A 17933-nucleotide genomic window follows, 5' to 3' on the forward strand; every position below is an offset into this window, starting at 1 on the left:
AATATGGAAGTAATTATTCTGTAACATTGCCACTGAGGAATCATCAAAATTCAACCTTCAAAGCCAAATATTGTCTTTCCATGTAAATTCCATGTAAAAGTTATATTGAAAAAAATGCTATTAGATTTGAAAAAAAAAATACAAAGGATACTTAATCAGGAATTCAGGAAAACAGCTTTTCTATAGAAGTTCTTGACTTACAACCACAACTCAGTCCAACATTTCCATTGTTAAGCAAGACAATTAAATGAATCATTTCCTCATTAAGTTAATCTGGCTTCCACCATTGACTTTGCTTATTGGAAGCTGTCTGAGAAGGCTACAAATGGTGACTACATGACTCCAAGATGGTGCAACTGTCATAAATATATGCCAGTTACCAAGCATCTGAATTTTGATCATGTGGTGATGGGAATGCTACAACAGATGTGAAAAGGATCATAAGTCACTTTTTTTCAGTACCATTGTAATTTTAGATGGTCGTTAAACAAATGCTTATAAGTCAAGGACTATCTCTATAAGACTGATCCTATTCTTAGCATGTACATAGTCCAATTAAGTTTTACTGGTAAGTATTTGGTCACACACTAACTGGTCTAAACAACTGTAGAAATATAGCACGCTCACCAAATCTTAGCATAGTACTGGGAAGGCTTCATTAAATCATAGTCCCTTTCTAGATTGATACAGATAGCAGCAGGCAAAACTTGAGTAGTGTAGCTAGTCATTCTATTGGGAAAAATGTTATGTTGCCAAGGTTTAGTTGTTTTCTGTAATAGACAGGCTTATATTGGTTAAATCCTTTTTCCCAGGTTTTTCTCACAAAATGAAACAGGTTGTCTTAGTTTATGTTTCCCTCAAGATTTGTTAGTAAAAATAGTCAGGCCAAAGTGGGTTTTTTTGGGTGGGGGTGGGTGAAGGGACTAAATTTAACTCCCTAGTAGCGCAAGTTATTATTGGATATCCTGCAATGTACTACTCTTCTTTGACTCAAAATATGTTGGGGGAAGAGGAAGGAATTGGTAGTACTTTTTCTAAAATAAAAAATTTGATCAAGAGGCATTAAGCTGCTATGGAGTTATTTCTGATTTTGGACTACTATAGACTAAGCTCTACTCCTACAATGTTGGAATACGATATTTATTCCAGTAAGAGCAGAGATTCTTACTGTTCTTTCCTGAAGATTTGTCATCAAAGGAAACAAATACTGCTAATTCACAATTTAACATGTGAAGAAGATTAAGCAATCTAATATGACCTTGGCTTGCTTTAACAGATTCCACCTCAAGCTTACTAAATTGTTCCCAGGAGGGTTACTAAACACCATTTACTTTAAAGTAGATTTCTTTTTCTTTATTCTCTAAAGTGAAATCCTGTGTTAGTCCTAGTATGCAAAAAAACAGTCCATGTACATTGAAATGGCACCTAAATTTATGTTCAGATTTCAAAAATATATAAGCATGGTTAATTGAGGCTTTACCAAATAATGGTTTTAAAATCAGCAAATTACAAAGTATTTTACTACGTTTTATTACTTTGTTACACTGAATGCCAAATTAGGCAATTGAACTGGAAACAGATACTCTTATCACTAATCATAATATAGTCTTTTTTATTTTTAATACTTTTATTTGTAATGCTGGTCTGTGACTGTACTGAAATTTGTTCGAATTGCAAAAATCATTTTTTTTAAACCAATCCACCGTTTCTCGTAGAGTATATACATGAAAAAACATTATTTGCCATTTTTAACGTTTGCATTCTAATTAAAAAAGAAATAGTGAAGTGAAGCATGATGGGAAACTCTTTTGAGTTTTTTTTAGCAGTAACCCATTGATAATCATTCCCAAAGCCGCCAGTAGTCGCACTTTCATTGCATGCAGTGCGACGCAGGGAGAAGCATCAGGTGATCTCGGGGAAGAAAAAAAAAACAAAACCCGTAAGTACCACTTTTCCATTGCACGTTAGCCTTCGCCTTCTTCCTCAGGCATGATGGGAAGTGTAAGCCGCGCCGTGGCTCGAGGCGTCAGAGACAGATGAGAACTACATCTCCCAGGCAGACCCCGAAGGAGGAGCAGCGTTGACGCAGGCGTGGTGGAGTGCGGACGGAAAAAGGGGGGCGTGGCCTCGCAGTCTGTCTCTCGCTCTCTGGCGGACAGGGAGAGAGCGAGCGAGAGGGAAGGAGAGTGTCGCTGTGCGCGCGTCTTTCGGGGGCGGTCGCCATTTAGCGCGGCCAGTTTCCCCCCCCCTTCACTCGGGAGAGGTGGCAGTGAGAGGCCCATCCCCCACTCTCCTCACGAGTGGGAGGGAAGGACGGGCGTGAAGAAGCTCCGGCGGCAGGCAGGGCTGGGCAGGCGCGGCGCCCCTTCTGGGTTATTTCCCCGCCTCTCCTCCCACTCCCTCAGGCCAGGCGGTCTCCGATCGGAGGGTGGCCTTCTTCTCTTCGGGCTGAGAGCGAAGCCCCAAAGGAGGGGCGGCGGCGGCGGGCGTCCCGGCATCGCGCGAGGGAACGAACGGAAGAAGAAGGGAAGAGGTGTCGGCGGCGAGGACGGGCCGGGGAGGAGCCTAAGCGAGCGGCTGAGCCGGACTTCAACGGAGGCAAGGAGCTGGGCGAGAGAACGCGCGCGGCCGCGACAGCCACGGGCCTGCCCTTACCGCGCACCCCACCCCGCTGGTCCGGGGCCTGCCGAAGGCTCCTTCCCGGCCTCTTTCCTCCTCTGACTCCCCCACCCCACCTTCGCTGCTGCTCCATGTCGGCCCTGCTGTTCGGCTCCCCGCTGCAGCAGGATGGATGCGGACACTGACTGGGGAGCCACCTCGCCTCCGCCGGCCCAGCCAGCCACTCCACGAGTCGCCTCGCCGTCGTCTTCGCTCCACACCGCCCGGAGATTCCGGGAGCCGCCTTTGCAGCAGCACCAGCCCCGAGAACCGCCGCCGCCGCCGCTTCTGCCGCCTTCCGAGCACCTCTTGGGCGCGCTCGCCGCCTCGCCTTGACTGCCCTCGCGTCAGCTGCTGCAGCGGCAACTGCTGCGCGCCCTCCTGCGCCTCCCTTCGACATCATGTCAGCGGGCGCTCCGGAGAGCGGTGGGGCGGCGGCGGCGGCGGCTGCTCCTCGCTTCCTCGCCCCGCCGCCTCCCCCGCCCAAGAACGGCTCGAGTTCGGACAGCTCCGTTGGAGAGAAGCTCGGGGTGGCCGCTGCGGGGACGTCGTCCGCCCCGGGAGATCCGGAAGGTTCGGAAGGGGCCAATTGCCGTAGCGAGGAGTACCGGCGACGCCGACACACCATGGACAAGGACAGCCGTGGTGCGGCGGCCACGGAACACCGCTTTTTCCGCCGGAGCGTCATTTGCGATTCGAATGCCACCGCTCTGGACCTTCCGCGGCTACAGCCTGCGGCTCCTCCCCCGGCTGCCGCCGCCGCCGCCGCCGCCGCTGCTCGGGGGAGCATCCCGCCGGTGTTGGGCTCTCCTCCCGAGTCTGTCATCCAAGCAGCCGGCGCTTCTGTCCCCTCCAGCCAGGCTCCCGCGTTGCTACTACAGCCGCCCGCCCCTCTGCCTCCAGCCGCAGAAGTGCCGTCTGGTCCAGAGCTCTTGGTAGCCAAGGAGGTTGTCCCCCTATTAGCCAAGGAGGAAGGGATTGAAGCTGCTGCACTGCCACCTACCAGTACGGCAGGAAGCGTTACCGCTTTGGCCCGGGATCTGCAGGAAGAGCGGAGTAAGCGGCAGGAAGATATCGAGGAGCAGGAGACCAAAGCCGTGGCTTTCTCTCCAGATGGTCGTTTTTTGAAGTTTGACATTGAGATTGGCCGAGGCTCCTTCAAGACTGTCTACAAGGGACTAGACACTGAGACCACAGTGGAGGTTGCTTGGTGTGAGCTGCAGGTACTAGAGTCGGCATTCGTTGTTGTTTTTTTTGATGCTGAGTTGGTAGGCCTAAGGCAAGGGTAGTATTCCAATAAGCCATATGTGGAAGATAATACTTTTCCAAACTTTTATATAGCCTATTTTTATGTATGTGGTAAATGATTTAGTAACCATTAATTTGGACTCAAGTTGGAATTCAGTTAATTTCTTTTGATTGATGAAAACACACTGTCTCAAAGAAAAGGAGTAGATTTTTAGCAGTTCCTTTTTTTTCTCTCTGCTGTTCTGCACTTCTCCCCCGTTTGCCTCAGATATTAAGTGACCATGTGGAGTAGATTTGAAGGACTTTAGGAAGGAAATAGAATTGCTGAAAAACCGCCTTCTCTTTTTCTGCTGATGGAAACCTAGCAGTTGAGAGTACCTAATTGAATTCTTCCTATCATATACATTAAGGCTGCACAGAGATAATTAAATCGGGAGTGGAATATGATTTTTAAGCTTTGATTTTGTTTCAAAATTATTCCCATTTAAAATAAGGGGTTAAAAAAGAATTAAGGTTTTTGATGAAGTTACTGTTCTTCCAGTAATATCACCAAGTGCTCTGCCCTTTGCTGGGGACCTCGCTTTTGCTTAAGTTTCTCTATTGGGTGGATGTATGCCAAAAGAATACCACTTTAAGAAAGTAAAAATTGCCATAATTTTTCAGGAAAGTGCAACTTTTTCTGACTCCAGAAAGCCCTAGAATTAGCAGGATCTTCAATTAAAATATGGGAAAACTGGCAACTTTTATGGCCAGTTCATGATATGGGACTGGGTTTTTTTGAGGAGCTGCCTTCCCTGATGATAATATCTGCCCATCCTGTTCTTGGTAAGTCACAGGAAGCAAGTCTTCTCTGTTGTGGTGCCTACCTTATAGAACATACACACACACAAGTGAGTTTTGCTCTATCCCTGCTAATGTTTCAGAAGTCCCTCAAGACCAGGTTATGTTATCAGGCTGGAGGGTCCCCGGGTACCAGTGAAATTCTAAGATGCTCCATCATTGTAGTTAGTATCCACTCTCTCCTGTGCCTTTTTATTTTTAATGATTGTTTTGTATATTTAATAATGATTGCTTCTATATATATATTTATTTAATTATATGCTGTCCAGAGTCTCTTTTTGAAAGATGGGCAGCCATATAAATCCAATAAATAAATTAATTGCCTGTACAGCTACAGTTGGTTGCAAAATTGCAGGCTAAGCACACGGTACTTTATTTTTAAACCAAAATTAATTACTGTGATGGAATGATAATACTTGATTCCATAATAATAATTTGTGAAATTAGGGAAAGGCATAGTGAATCTGTATCAAGATTCAAAGTGTAATATTTTCTGTATTCACTCGTTTACCGTAATTGCTAACTGAAGTATATTTTGCACATTTTTGTATGAGCAGTCTTACCAAGGTTATATTCACATATGGTTTTTTAGAAAGCATCTTGTTAATCATCATTGATTGGGTATAGAATTCCCAGGTTGGATAAATAGTTTCAGGGTCAATTTTGAAACAGGCAGAGTAAATCAAATGTGGTAGGGGAGGGGTGGGATGGAGAGGCTAATGCATGGTGAGGATAGCTAACAGATTATCCATCTGATCCAAATATAGAAATTAGAACGGCTAGTCACAGGTTTCTTGTAGTTCTCTTTCCACAATTCTATATGGCATTTGGATTTCTAAAGTGGTGATTTACATGTAAGTCAAGTGTTTTAAGTGTTCAGATAAATTACCAACACCTGACTTGTGGCAACAATTTGCCATCTATTTTTTTCTTGGTGCTCCATGGTAAGCAATATAGTGGATGATGGTTTGAGGATGTGTTTTTTAACTTTCTATATTTTTAAAGTCCTTTGAAGCAGGAATCAAGTGCGTAAATTGGTAATTTCTGTGGAATACAGGTAATCCTTGACTTACAACGATTATTTAGTGACAGTTCAAAGTTACAATGGCACTGAAAAAAGTGACTTATGACCAGTTTTCACACTTATGACCTTTGTAGCAGCCCCATGATCATGTGATCAAAATTCAGATGCTTAGCAGCTGGTTCATACTTATCACCATTGCTGTATCCCAAGGTCATGTGATCATCTTTTGCGACTTTTTGACAAGCAAAGTCAATGGAGAAAAGTGATCCACTTAACTGTGTTACTAACTTATCAACTGCAGTGATTCATTTAACTGGCAAGAAAAATAAAATGGACAAAACTCACTTAACAAATGTCTCACTTAACAATAGAAATTTTGGGTTCAATTGTGGTTTTAAGTCAAGGACTACCTGTATCACTTATGCTAGTTGAACACAGAGTAATTTGGGGAACATAAAAGATTGTAGCAGTTGGATATGCACCCAGTCCTAGAATCTATGCCTTGATGTACTTGCTTTTAATAACTTGGTGAAACTACTATTGGATCTAGTTTGTCTGAAGAGCTTGATCATGATGTAAAAAGTTTGGATTTTAAATGAAATTGTATTTCAAGGTAGATTAATTTATTATCAAACAACTTACATTGGGTGAAAAGTAATATGGCTTATCTCCTAGGATTTGAGGTTTTGTTTGAATTTTCATTTTATTTAGCAACATTACCGTATTTTTCTCACTATAACACACACCTGACCATAAGGCGTACCTAGGTTTAGAGGAGGAAAACTAGCAATGACAAAGACAAAAGAGGCGGGGTTCAGCTCTATAAAAGGACCACGCTGCCATGGCCTGTATTTTTCGCTCCATAAGATGCACAGAAATTTCCACCTACATTTTGGGGAAAAAGTGCATCTTATGGACCAAAAAGACAGGGTAATTACTTGGTATGCACTATTAGAATTGCTGCCATACCGATGAATTAACATAAAAAGAAAAGTGAGATTTATTTTGTACAGATGCTACAATTTTCTATTTTCAAATACCAGTACATTTGCTCTACTTGTATTTTTACATTGCCTCTTACCCATAACATTCAGCAAGTCTTACGTTGGAATGATGGAACTAACATTTTTTTTTCATAAAGTACCTCATAATGAGAATATCAAATGATAACTTTAAATTTTGCAACTACAGTTTCTTTTCATTTAAAAGTAAACATGCTTCTGAAAACTGAAAGAAGATAGAAGATTCTATTAAAGGTTTAAATTATTTTGAAATTATTTTAAAATAATATATATCTTAAATAATATATATCTCAAGGTACATTTTGTAGAATGGTCTAAAATGTTTTATTTATATATTTGTATGTAAAACTGGTGCAATCCTGACACCCTCTTAAATTTAGGAGTTTGGCACCATGCTATCCAGTTGCATCATCAATAATTGAGAAGGTTGTATCAGCTTTTGGGGGATTATGTGGTATGGAAGATAGGATGCCAGGTGCAGTAGGAGAAGTGCAGTTCTGTGGGGCAGGTTTGAGTAGCAATAAATCCATTCCAATCTGATCCTGGCTGCTTTATTGGTGGCTTGTTATCCTATTCTTTTCCCTCCCCCCCTTCTCTATTCTTCTTCTCAATTCACCTACAATATCCTTTGTATTTAGTGAAATAGTGAATAATTCTTGCCTCAGAAAGCAAAAAGAGAGAGATGCTTTACACATCCGCTGTCTATGTATAATTTCAGGTGACTCCTGATTGCATATGTATTCCTATGAAATGAAAGTGGGTGTGTGATAAGAGGTTCTGTTCTGAAGTCCAAGTCTGTTGGCTACGATGGACAGCTTTTGGGTGGGCACTGAGTGGGCACACCCGGTTTTGTACATCAACCAGAATCCATTTGAACTGGGCTATAACAAATTTGAATAAATAAATGCCACTATAACTCCTGCCCCCTCCCTTCCTGCTTGAGTACTTTTCTCTGCAGTCCTGTTTCACTAAAATCATACAGAATTACTGCTTGTAGGTTAAGGAATCATGATAGGTGTCAGCTAGTAAACACTACATCCCATCATTCACTTGTGGGCATTCTTGATTTTCTTTTATAGCTGAGTTGTGCAGGAAACAGGTCAGAGTCCCTTTGCATTACAGTTGAGGATACCAGGAGGGAAGAACACATGTACTTCTGAAAATTTTAGGATTATTTTCATCTGACAAATTGCTTTATTTTAAATGTGGAAATCTGTTGAAATATGAAGTGAATCCTTCACATCAAAAGTATTATTAATATTTGAATAATTTTAATTCAATGTCTTTGTCTCAATCGATTTTTCTTATCTGACTATAACTTATCTTTTGGAATACACTTATAGGTTATGCTGCTTAAAAACTAAAATGGTCTTCAAGAATATTGGGTAGCACTGATTTTTAAAAATAATAAAGAGGTAGCTTATACAAACTTGGAACTATAGGTTAAATCTAATACCATACTTTTGTTAGAGAAGTTAGTTTCTGCTGATGAAAGTGAGGACAAGTATGTCACACAGCCATCCATAGACTTTCTGAATGTATCTCCTCAAATTCTCCCCTGGAGGTCCTGTATTGCACATCAGGATTTTACAGGGGGACTGCTGCAGATAGAAGCTGAACAGAAAGTCCCATTGCACTATTGGAAATTAGTTAGCTGAGAGACCAAAACATTTAAGTCCAATAATGTATCTGGTTTATTTATATACTAGGATAAATTTGTAAAATGTTAAGTAGCATTTAATTATTCAGTAATACTGTGAGACTTACCATGACACAAGTGCATTGGGCAGAACAAACCTCAAATCTTCATTGACCTAACAAAGGCATTTGATGCTGTAAACAGGATAACCCTCTGAACCACTTGAGTTGGTATGGATGCCTGAGGAAATGCATCAAGTTGATTCAGCTATTCCACAACAGAATGACTGGGCCAGTCATTTACAGTGGTGATACGTCAACTTCATTTGCCATTTTTACTGGGCGGTAAGCACAGTTGTGTCATAGCCCGAGTCTTATTCAATCTGTTATTTGCTTGCATGTTGTCACATGCTGTCCAGAGTCTGAAGAAAGGAGTGTACATCAGGTACTGATTACATTGCTTTCTAATCTCTGCTTGAATGAAGGGACATATCTCCACATAGTCATTCAAGAAACCCTGTTTGCTGATGACTGATCTATAGTTGATGCTAAACAGATTGTCAGATGCTGCTCTGATCTTTGGCCTGATTGTCAGCTTGAACAAGACTGAAGTACTTTACCTGCCCATGCCATGTATCAACCATATAAAACAAAAAATCACTGTGGATGACATCCAGATAACATACTTTGGAAGCATCATCTTAAGTGATGGATCTTCAGATAAATTAATTCCAGGATCAGCAAGGCCAGCCAGGATCAAGGGCGGTTGCATCCTGGAGTGCTCAATCAGCATAATATCTGTATTTCCACATAGCTGAAAATTTATAGAGCTGTATTATCTCTTCTCTCCTACATGGATTTATTTATTAAATCTATATGCTGCACCTCCCACTATATAAGTGACTGTGCAGCTCTGCCTATGAGTCCTGGACTTTTCACATACATCAAACAACTGGAGAAATTTCACGCAAGTTCTCTCCTCTTCACTCATTGGCAAGACCATGTCTTCAGGCTGGAGCTCTTGGATTGTGTGAATTCCATCAGCATTGAATCTCTGACTATCAGAAAGCATATGCAGTGGATGGGAAGATTATCAGAACAGGTGACCACCTTATGTCTTGCCAGTTGCTCTATGATGTACTGGAGACTAGGGAGAGATCTTGAGGTTGTCCATGCAAGCTCTACAAAGAATGTGAAAGAAACCCTACACCCAGCAAAACCAACTAGAAACTCTGGCTGGCAAGCCCTCTGCTGTGAAGTCTCCATTAGCTTTGAAGATAGACATCACCAAAAATTGTCAGAAAACAAGTAACATCTATAATTATTACAACAATGGACTTCCAGTATCCCCATTGAATTACACTCTGCACTTCCAGGCTGGCATTGCAGAGCCACCTCTGTCCACAGGTGAATTGCACGGCAGCTTGTCTTCTTTATATAATATAGAGTAAATATTATAATGGTAAATTTATTCCTGAAGACAGAAGAAAATGAAGTTTTCAGTTGATTCTTTTTTGTGTAAATAAAACAACAGCTATAGTCAAAAGCAGTGAAGTCTGATCTTTATTTTTATTGAATATTTTTTTGGTGAAGTAGAACATTATTTTCTTAATATATAAAAGCACACATATGAGGAAATTAACAACTTTTAAAATAATGCCAGTATTTTTATAAGAAATAGTAAATTTAATCTGCTTGTCAGAATTGAGGACTTCCGTTAAAATCTAAAAATCTTGATTGACGTGCATGGTGCATTTGATAGTTAACAGCTAAATGGAACCATATGAGTTCTGAAAGCACTAGTTCACTGCTGGGTCCAGTTTAGTTTGTTGAAATAGCTTATAAAGGTATATACGGTTTAGAAACCAAATAGTTAAGACTCAGTCTTACACAATATTCTCTGTACAGTTGAGGAATCCCTTCTTGTGATTTTATAGAGTAGTTTGACACAATGAAGTGGCCAATAGACAGACAGTGCTCTAAGGAGGAATTTTCTCCCAAGACAAAAGCAGCAGCCTCCATAGTATTTTATTTTAGCTGACAATTTATGTCTATTTCCCCAGTTTGTGAGATAACAATCTATTCTAAGAAAAGATTGTGCTTTTTTGCCTGTCTCATTCATATATGATACATTATTAAGGATTGTTGATTTTATGCTGGTGTTTTCTTTAAGATTATATTCATGTTTTCTTATGAAGTAGTGTGTAGCCCTGCTGAAGGAATAGTATAAAATAATACATTATAAAATGTTAAAAAGTAATGGCAAAGTAGCTTGCTGAATATTTGTTAAAAGCAGAAAACAGAGACAGATTTTCTGTATTCTATTATTATGCCTAATGCTGCATGTATATGGAAGTGCTACATGAAAAATACTGATTTGAGGAAAATATATCACATTTTAATATGGAAAAATGCCTCAGCAGAGAATTTTAAACGTGTATATGCATTCTTATTACTGATTCTCTAATTAGTTTCTTCTACATTTAGAAATAAAATATTGGAAGTTGTTGTATCTTCCCTTTCTTGCCCATTTTTCTGACAGTTCTGTGTCCCTTTTTCATGTCATGTTTCATTGGTACCTTTCAATCCTTTCTTCCATTTTTGCTGCATTCCTTTTCCATTTTTTTGCTTCCAAAAGATAGACAAATATTTGCTGTTTGTTGAGGGATCCTCCTTCTATCCTTAATATGGTGGAATAAGACTTTCCTGTTTCAACCCTTTGATGGAATTATAATAGGTTTGCTGTTCTATGCCCAGTCTGAGTTTTGAAGACTAGGGCAGGATGCTTACCCTTCCTCTTTTTGTTTCTTCCTCCTCATCTTTTTAGGAAACAAGATACATACATATACATATACACATATACACATACATACATACATACATATAATATAACTACATCATTAAATTTGTCTCGGGAGACTAAACTCTTATAGATTGCATACTATCCTCCCTGATGTGGCTGTGAAGATGGATATGGAAGCCTGGGTTCTGTTTTGTAATGGTTGCATTACTTGGAACCTAACACTTAGCTTGCTTTGTTGCTGGTACTTAAATAAACTGCAGTTTAAACTTAATTTGTTTAGTAAAAACAAGCTAACAATAATGCAGTTTCCCCACTAACTATAGCTTAATTTGTTAACTGACAAATTATGATTAATGAAGGACAGAAATTTGTAATTTGGAGGCTGAACTGAAGGAGAAGGAATGTTGAGAGACCACAAATTTTGGTGGCCTCTAAAAATATATATATAACTATGGTTTAGTATTAGGTTTGACTGAACGCTTTGCGTTTGAGCAGAAACTACACTGGGTGGATGGAAATCTTAACATGTCACTATTGACAGGGAGAGTAGTTAATTACAAGCCCGATTTTACTTTTATGTGTCTTTGTTGAGTAAACAAAATTTGGCTTGACACTCAATTATCTTACTTACAGGTGTCATGCAAGATTTTAAATAATGATTTGAATCACCAAAATAAATAATTTGTAACTATTTCTTTGCCTGAGTAAGGGAAACTAGTTATTATAGTAATTATATTTTCTTTTTAATAGTATTTATAGTACAAATGCAGTTTATTTAAAACTTCTGCTCATCAAATTAATTTCTTAATGCCTTTGTTTTGACTTCTTATATACCTATGAAAGACATAAGTAAGAATATTTCTTGAAAAACGAGTCATTGTCCACTATTGGATATGTTAAAGGTTTCAAAAAGGAGTAAAGTTGTGATTTTCTATTATATAGCAAATAACTAGGGATGTGCACAATGTTTGCTTTCAAAAAGTTATGCACACAAAGTTTGCAGAGCATCTCATTTCAAATATTGTATGAAACTGCTGTTTTAACTGGGAAACGGTTTGTTCCAAACACAACAAAATATTTTAGCTTGGATTAAAACTGTCCCTGAACTCTGATTACTCAGGTCCACATTCAAAACACTTTAAAATATTAGAAGACAGCCTGTTTCACAATAGTTGTACATTGAAACAATTTTTTTACTATTTGAAACAATAGTTGTACATTGGACAAATTAGATGTATTGTGAATGCTTGGATTAGAAATGAACTTTTTTCTGTATCTATGCAAATAAATGCTCATGTTCGTTTAATAGAAACATAAGCATCTTATATGATTATATGCCATCAAGTCAGCATTCAATCTTAGTGACCATATGGACCTTCTCCAAAATGACCTGTCCTCTCAGGGTGACATGATAATGGTCTTCCAATATTTGAGGGGCTGCCACAAAGAAAAGGGATCAACTTATTTTCCAAAGCAAGTCATGAACTAACAGATGGAAACTTAGCAAAGAGAGAGCCAACTTAGAACCAAGAAAAAATTTCCTGACAGTGAGAACAATTTATCAGTGGGGTGGACTGTTTTCAGAAGTTGTGAGTGTGCCATAACTGGAGGTTTTAAAGAAGAAATTGGATAGCCGTTCCAAAAAAGTATAGGGGTCTTCAGCTTGAGCAGAGGTTGGACTGAAAGATCTACCAAGGTCCCTTCCAACTGTGTTATTCTGTTCCTTTCTGCTTTCATCTCCTTTTCGGCCCAGCAGAGGTTGACTGTGTTTAGAGATACATTGAAAGTCTTGCAGGATGCGTCTGTGTTTAAATGCTGTTTCTCTAAGCCAGAGGTCTCCAAACTTGGCAACTTGAAGACTTGTGGACTTCAGCTCCCAGAATTAAGAACTATGCTGGCTGATGAATTCTGGGAGTTGAAATCTACAAGTCTTAAAGTTGCCAAGTTTGGGGACCCCTGCTCTAAGCTGATTTATTCTATGGTCCATTTGTTTGTTTTGTGGGTTATTCACAGTATTTTCAGGAGCTTTTCCCCAGTGTTAAAATTGTAAGGAATCAGTAGTTTCCTGCTTCTTCCAAATTCAGTTCTGCTCCATAGAATGTCACAAGGAAAACCTGCAAGGGCCTGATCTTTGTATACATGGATATGCCATAGATTCTTTTCCAAGGCTCCATTCCTATTCTACTATATGTTTTCCAGGGCTTCATTATTAATCCTAAGTACTAATCAGTGTATTTTTTTTCACTGCTGGCTAATTTTTTGTTAATATTTGATCCTAAAAAGCAGAAGCCATTTCAATATCTTTACTACCAATTCTAAGTCTGTTTGCTGTGGTTTTTGTTATTAATTGGTTTTTTATATTTAATATTAGATTCATTTTTTCTTTCACTTTTATTACTAGCATTAATAGTTAATTTGCATAGGTGCTTAAGTTTCTTTCTCCAGTAGTAAAACCATTCAGTCTCCCTCAATGTATGCTCCCTCAGCATCTAATTTGAATAATTAAAGAAAAACTATACAGTTTTATTGATTTACTAATCACTTTTGCCATGTTCTGTAGTTTCCTATTCTATGTGTAGATTTCATATGAGGACAATGAAAAGTTCTGGGGTTTCTTTTTTCCTCAGAACATTAGACATCTTGACATGGTTGACACAATTAAAGATCTATATAATCAGTGATGTGATAGTACCTGGCTTTCTCAATTAATGCAGCATGAATCAGCAATAATGTTTTTTTCTCAGCAGTTTCTACAACCACCTTGAACATCTGGCATCTCCATTTCCATATAGGGCTCTAATCTGGATTATCCTAAGCATTATTTTGCTACGATATGAAATCAAGGATATTGTCTGATAGTTTGCACATTCTGTGCAAGTCTTCTTTCTTTGGTATTGGTATATAAATTCATCTCTTCCATTGTATTCGCCACATATGCTGGGTTAGTTTGGCTAGAACCTTTACAGATTTTTCTGTTGTTTGCCATATATCTGTAGTTATTCCGTAAATTGTTCACAGAATAACAGAGTTGGAAGGGGCCTTGCGGGTCTTCTAGTCCAATCTCCCCTTCTCAAGCAAAAATTGTTGAGTTCCAATTACCAAAAATTGTTGGTAATAACTGGAATGCTAATCTAATGTAATTCTTTAGTATCTGAGGTTCTTGTAAATGGTGACATCTTGTAAAGTATATTGAGTACTAAGATCTTTACCATACAGAATTTTGGGGTATTTCTTCTATGTTTGTTTGTTTTTTAAATCAGTTGCTGTCTGTCTACTAGTGTTCCTTAGCATTCCAATCTAAAGTTGGACTTTCTTCTGAGTTTCAACAAGTTTTGGAAGACTTTCCTTTTTCTTCCCTATTTGTTTCAATCTTCAGTGCTTTTGGCTATAGCACTTTTCCTTGTCTTTTCTATAAATTGTCTGAAATTCTACGTACAGATTTTTGTCTTTCATGGCTTTGACTTTTCTTCCCTTCTTGGCTATTTCAATGAATGACATTCAATTGCTTTGGGATTTCAAAGCAATTCCTGATATTCTCCTTGAAAATAGTCTGTTGAAACAATGGAAGAAAAGGAAGGAAAGAAGGAAGGAAGGAATCCAATGTTCTCTGCCAGTTTCCCACAAAGAAATTCAATGGGGAAAACAGCAGGAGGTCAGAAGTTGCTCCCTTTGCTTTTTGGCTGCCTGTGGTCATTCTGTTTCTCTATACGCTGCTTCGAGAGTCCAGGAATGGGTTAAGCTCCTCCTTCTGACATCATAGAGCTGAGTCTGCCAATATAAAAAGCCAGTCTCTGGCTGGCCCACCCATCTTTTGGCTCAGCTTCTTGTCTGGGAGCATACTCTCCGGAAGAAGTGCTTTTAAACAGCTAAAGGAAAAGTTTGAACTCAAAGAAGACAGTAATAAATTTAAAATCCAGCTCCCAGAGATCCGGTAGAGCTCTGTCTCCTGCAGCGCCGAGGCTTCAGCCCTGCTGAGCAAGGACTGTGGACCCAGGGAACGTTTGGAGGAACCTCCCATGCAGCCTCACTGATCGCAACCTCGTTGTTGCTGCTGCCAGCCAAGGCACTTTACAGCTGACTCTGGAGCTTCATTCCTACTGCTTCTCAGCTGTTCCGGCTTAATTCGATCTCTCAGGGCCTGGTAAGAGCCTAAGAATGAAGATGGTGGCTAGGCCATCCCAGGGCCACCGTACATGGCGGATGGCCATTTTAGAATTGCTGGGTGGCCATTTTGTTTTGGGGGAAAGTGCCTCCCCAAGGCCTCAGTCTCCTGACTCGCCTGGCCTAGGCAACGGGTAGCACCTACATGGGGGAAGCTCACAGCACCCTTGGTGTCTGATCTGTTATCCAGAAAGAGAAGCCCTCCAACCTGGCCCCAAAGGACTGTAAGACTCCCAAGCTCCTTTGAAAAAAAAGAAAAGACAAAGAGGTCTTTCTGCTAACAGAGAGGCTGCTACAATGCAGCACTTAAGGAACAATTTGCAAAAGGCCCAGATTCAACATGCTTCTCACTCTGGGGAGGTGCACATTAGCCCTGTAGTTTCTTCCAAGAGGGATGAATCTGCTCATAGCCACCTGTTAGCTTGGTCCCCAGAGAGAGTGGAGGAAGAACAGTTAGAACAGTTTTCCCAGGACGTAAGCAGATCAGGGCCTTCCTTTTTTTTTTTTTTTTTGAAAATTTTATTTGGGTTTTCACAAAAACAAAATACAAATAAAACATCTTTTTTGAAAATGGGCGTTGGTCTTACCTGACACGCCATTTCTAGTCGAGCTGCGAGGATCATCCAGAGAGTGGGAGGTGCTCCAGTCTGCGTCTGTGTAGGCTGGGCTTAATCATTAGGGAACGCTCCGCCCTCTGTCACATGGTCCCTTGTAGCCTCCCAGTTTATGCGAAGTCGAGAGAGGAGGAAAGTCGTCTAACTCTCATCTAACTAGACCTAAAGTACCATTGGCTGAAACAAGGTTCCCCCAGACGGAAAAAATTAAAAGGGTGGGGCTGGATGATCCTCGCAGCTCGACTAGAAATGGCGTGTCAGGTAAGACCAACGCCCATTCTCCTCGAGCTGCTCGGATCATCCAGAGAGTGGGACATACCAAAGCTTGGCTGTCCTACGGGAGGGAATCCGTCTGGGGTGGAAGCTCCCCTGGGTCCTCGATGACCCGCTGGAGGACTCGTCTACCAAGCGAGGCCTCAGCTGACGCAAAGATGTCAATCTTATAGTGCCTAATGAAAGGGGGGGAAGCCCAAGTGGCGGCCCGACAGATGTCTGAGATTGGAGCCTGGGTGGCCCAGGCCGCAGAGGTGGCCGCTCTCCTGGTGGAATGCGCCGTAACCCCACTGGGAACTGGCAAGGCCTGGAGGCGAATAAGCCTTGGCGATGGTGGCTCTGATCCATCGCCCGATGGTGGAAGGGGACACCTTGTGGCCTAAGGACTTGGGCTGGAAGGAGAGAAATAAAGACTCTGACCTTCTAAAGGGTTGTGTGCGGTTAATGTATATGCGGAGGGCCCGCCTGACATCTAGGGTGTGCCATCGTTTCTCCCTTTCCCACGAAGGATTGGGACAAAAGTTCGGAGTGTAAGCTCCTGAGCCCTGTGGAAGGCTGAATTGACCTTGGGCAAGAAGGTCGGGTCGGGCGTAGAACCACCCGATCGGAATGGAAGATACAGAGGTCCTTTCTCACCGAAAGGGCAGCAATCTCGAAATTCGGCGAGCCGAGGTAATTGCCACCAGGAATACTACCTTAAAGGTCAAAATTTGGAGAGAGGATTCTCTAATGGGTTCGAAAGGAGGTCTGGTGAGGGCCACCAGGACCTTGTTAAGGTCCCAAGTGGGGTACCGTGCACAACAGGGGGACGGAGGTTAGTAGCCCCCTTAGGAAGGCCCTGATACGGGGATGGTGAGAGAGGGGACCCAGATTGTCGCCGGAGACAACAGTTGAGAGGGCCGCTACCTGGCGTCTCAGGGTATTAGGTGAGAGACCTTTTTGAGCCCATCCTGGAGAAAATTCAGAATCTGGGCCACCGAAGGCAAGAGCGGGTTGACCATGGATGAATGGCACCACCTGCAGAAGCTGACCCAGGTGGCATCGTATATCCGATTGGTTGAAGGCCGTCTGGCGGCCAGGATCGTGTTAATGACCTGGTCAGATAAATTCTCCTTCCTCAACTTTTCCCGCTCAACCTCCACACGGTTAGTTGGAGCCATTGGGGCTCCGGATGTTGAATGGGCCCCTGAGACAGGGAGATCCTGTCCGGAGGGATTCTCCACGGGGAGACACCGAGAGGTTGCGGAGGTCTGCAAACCATGGTCGCCTGGGCCAGTAGGGGGCCACCAAAATCAGATCTGCCTTCTCCTGGATCAGTTTCTGAATGACCCTGGGAAGCAAAGCTAACGGGGGGAAGGCATACAGGATTCCGGGGAGGCCATGGACAGCGAAGTGCCTCGTGATTCTCGGCCCGGGGAAGGGAATCTGGAGAAGAACCGAGGAGCTGGGTGTTGCAGGGGGATGCAAAGAGGTCCACTAACGGGAGACCGAAGATCATGGTCGCCTCCCTGAAAAGGGATGGATGAATGCGCCACTCGGACTGGTCCACGGTGGCCCTGCTTAACCAGTCCGCTCGGGTGTTTGAGGCCCCGAAATGTGTTCTGCTTTGATCGAGAGGAGGTGACGCTCTGCCCAACGGCAGAGTCTCTCGG

The 17933-nt window shown here is 41.6% G+C and overlaps 1 protein-coding gene across 3 annotated transcripts in view; it reads left to right on the plus strand.

Moving 5' to 3' along the window:
• Window positions 1-1416: 1416 nt before the first annotated feature.
• WNK1 (WNK lysine deficient protein kinase 1) overlaps window positions 1417-17933 on the plus strand; it is a 124161-nt gene continuing 107644 nt past the window's right edge. For all 3 annotated transcript variants that reach the window (XM_087935043.1, XM_026718805.2, XM_087935042.1), the window contains exon 1: window positions 1417-3881. In XM_087935043.1, coding sequence (XP_087791169.1) covers window positions 3060-3881 — 822 coding nt within the window. In that variant the 5' untranslated portion in view covers window positions 1417-3059. The remainder of the gene's footprint in view (window positions 3882-17933) is intronic.

The sequence above is a fragment of the Pseudonaja textilis genome, chromosome 5 (assembly GCF_049901715.1).
Source record: "Pseudonaja textilis isolate UNSWEBS1 chromosome 5, rPseTex1.2, whole genome shotgun sequence".
NCBI classification, from domain to species: Eukaryota; Metazoa; Chordata; class Lepidosauria; order Squamata; family Elapidae; genus Pseudonaja; species Pseudonaja textilis.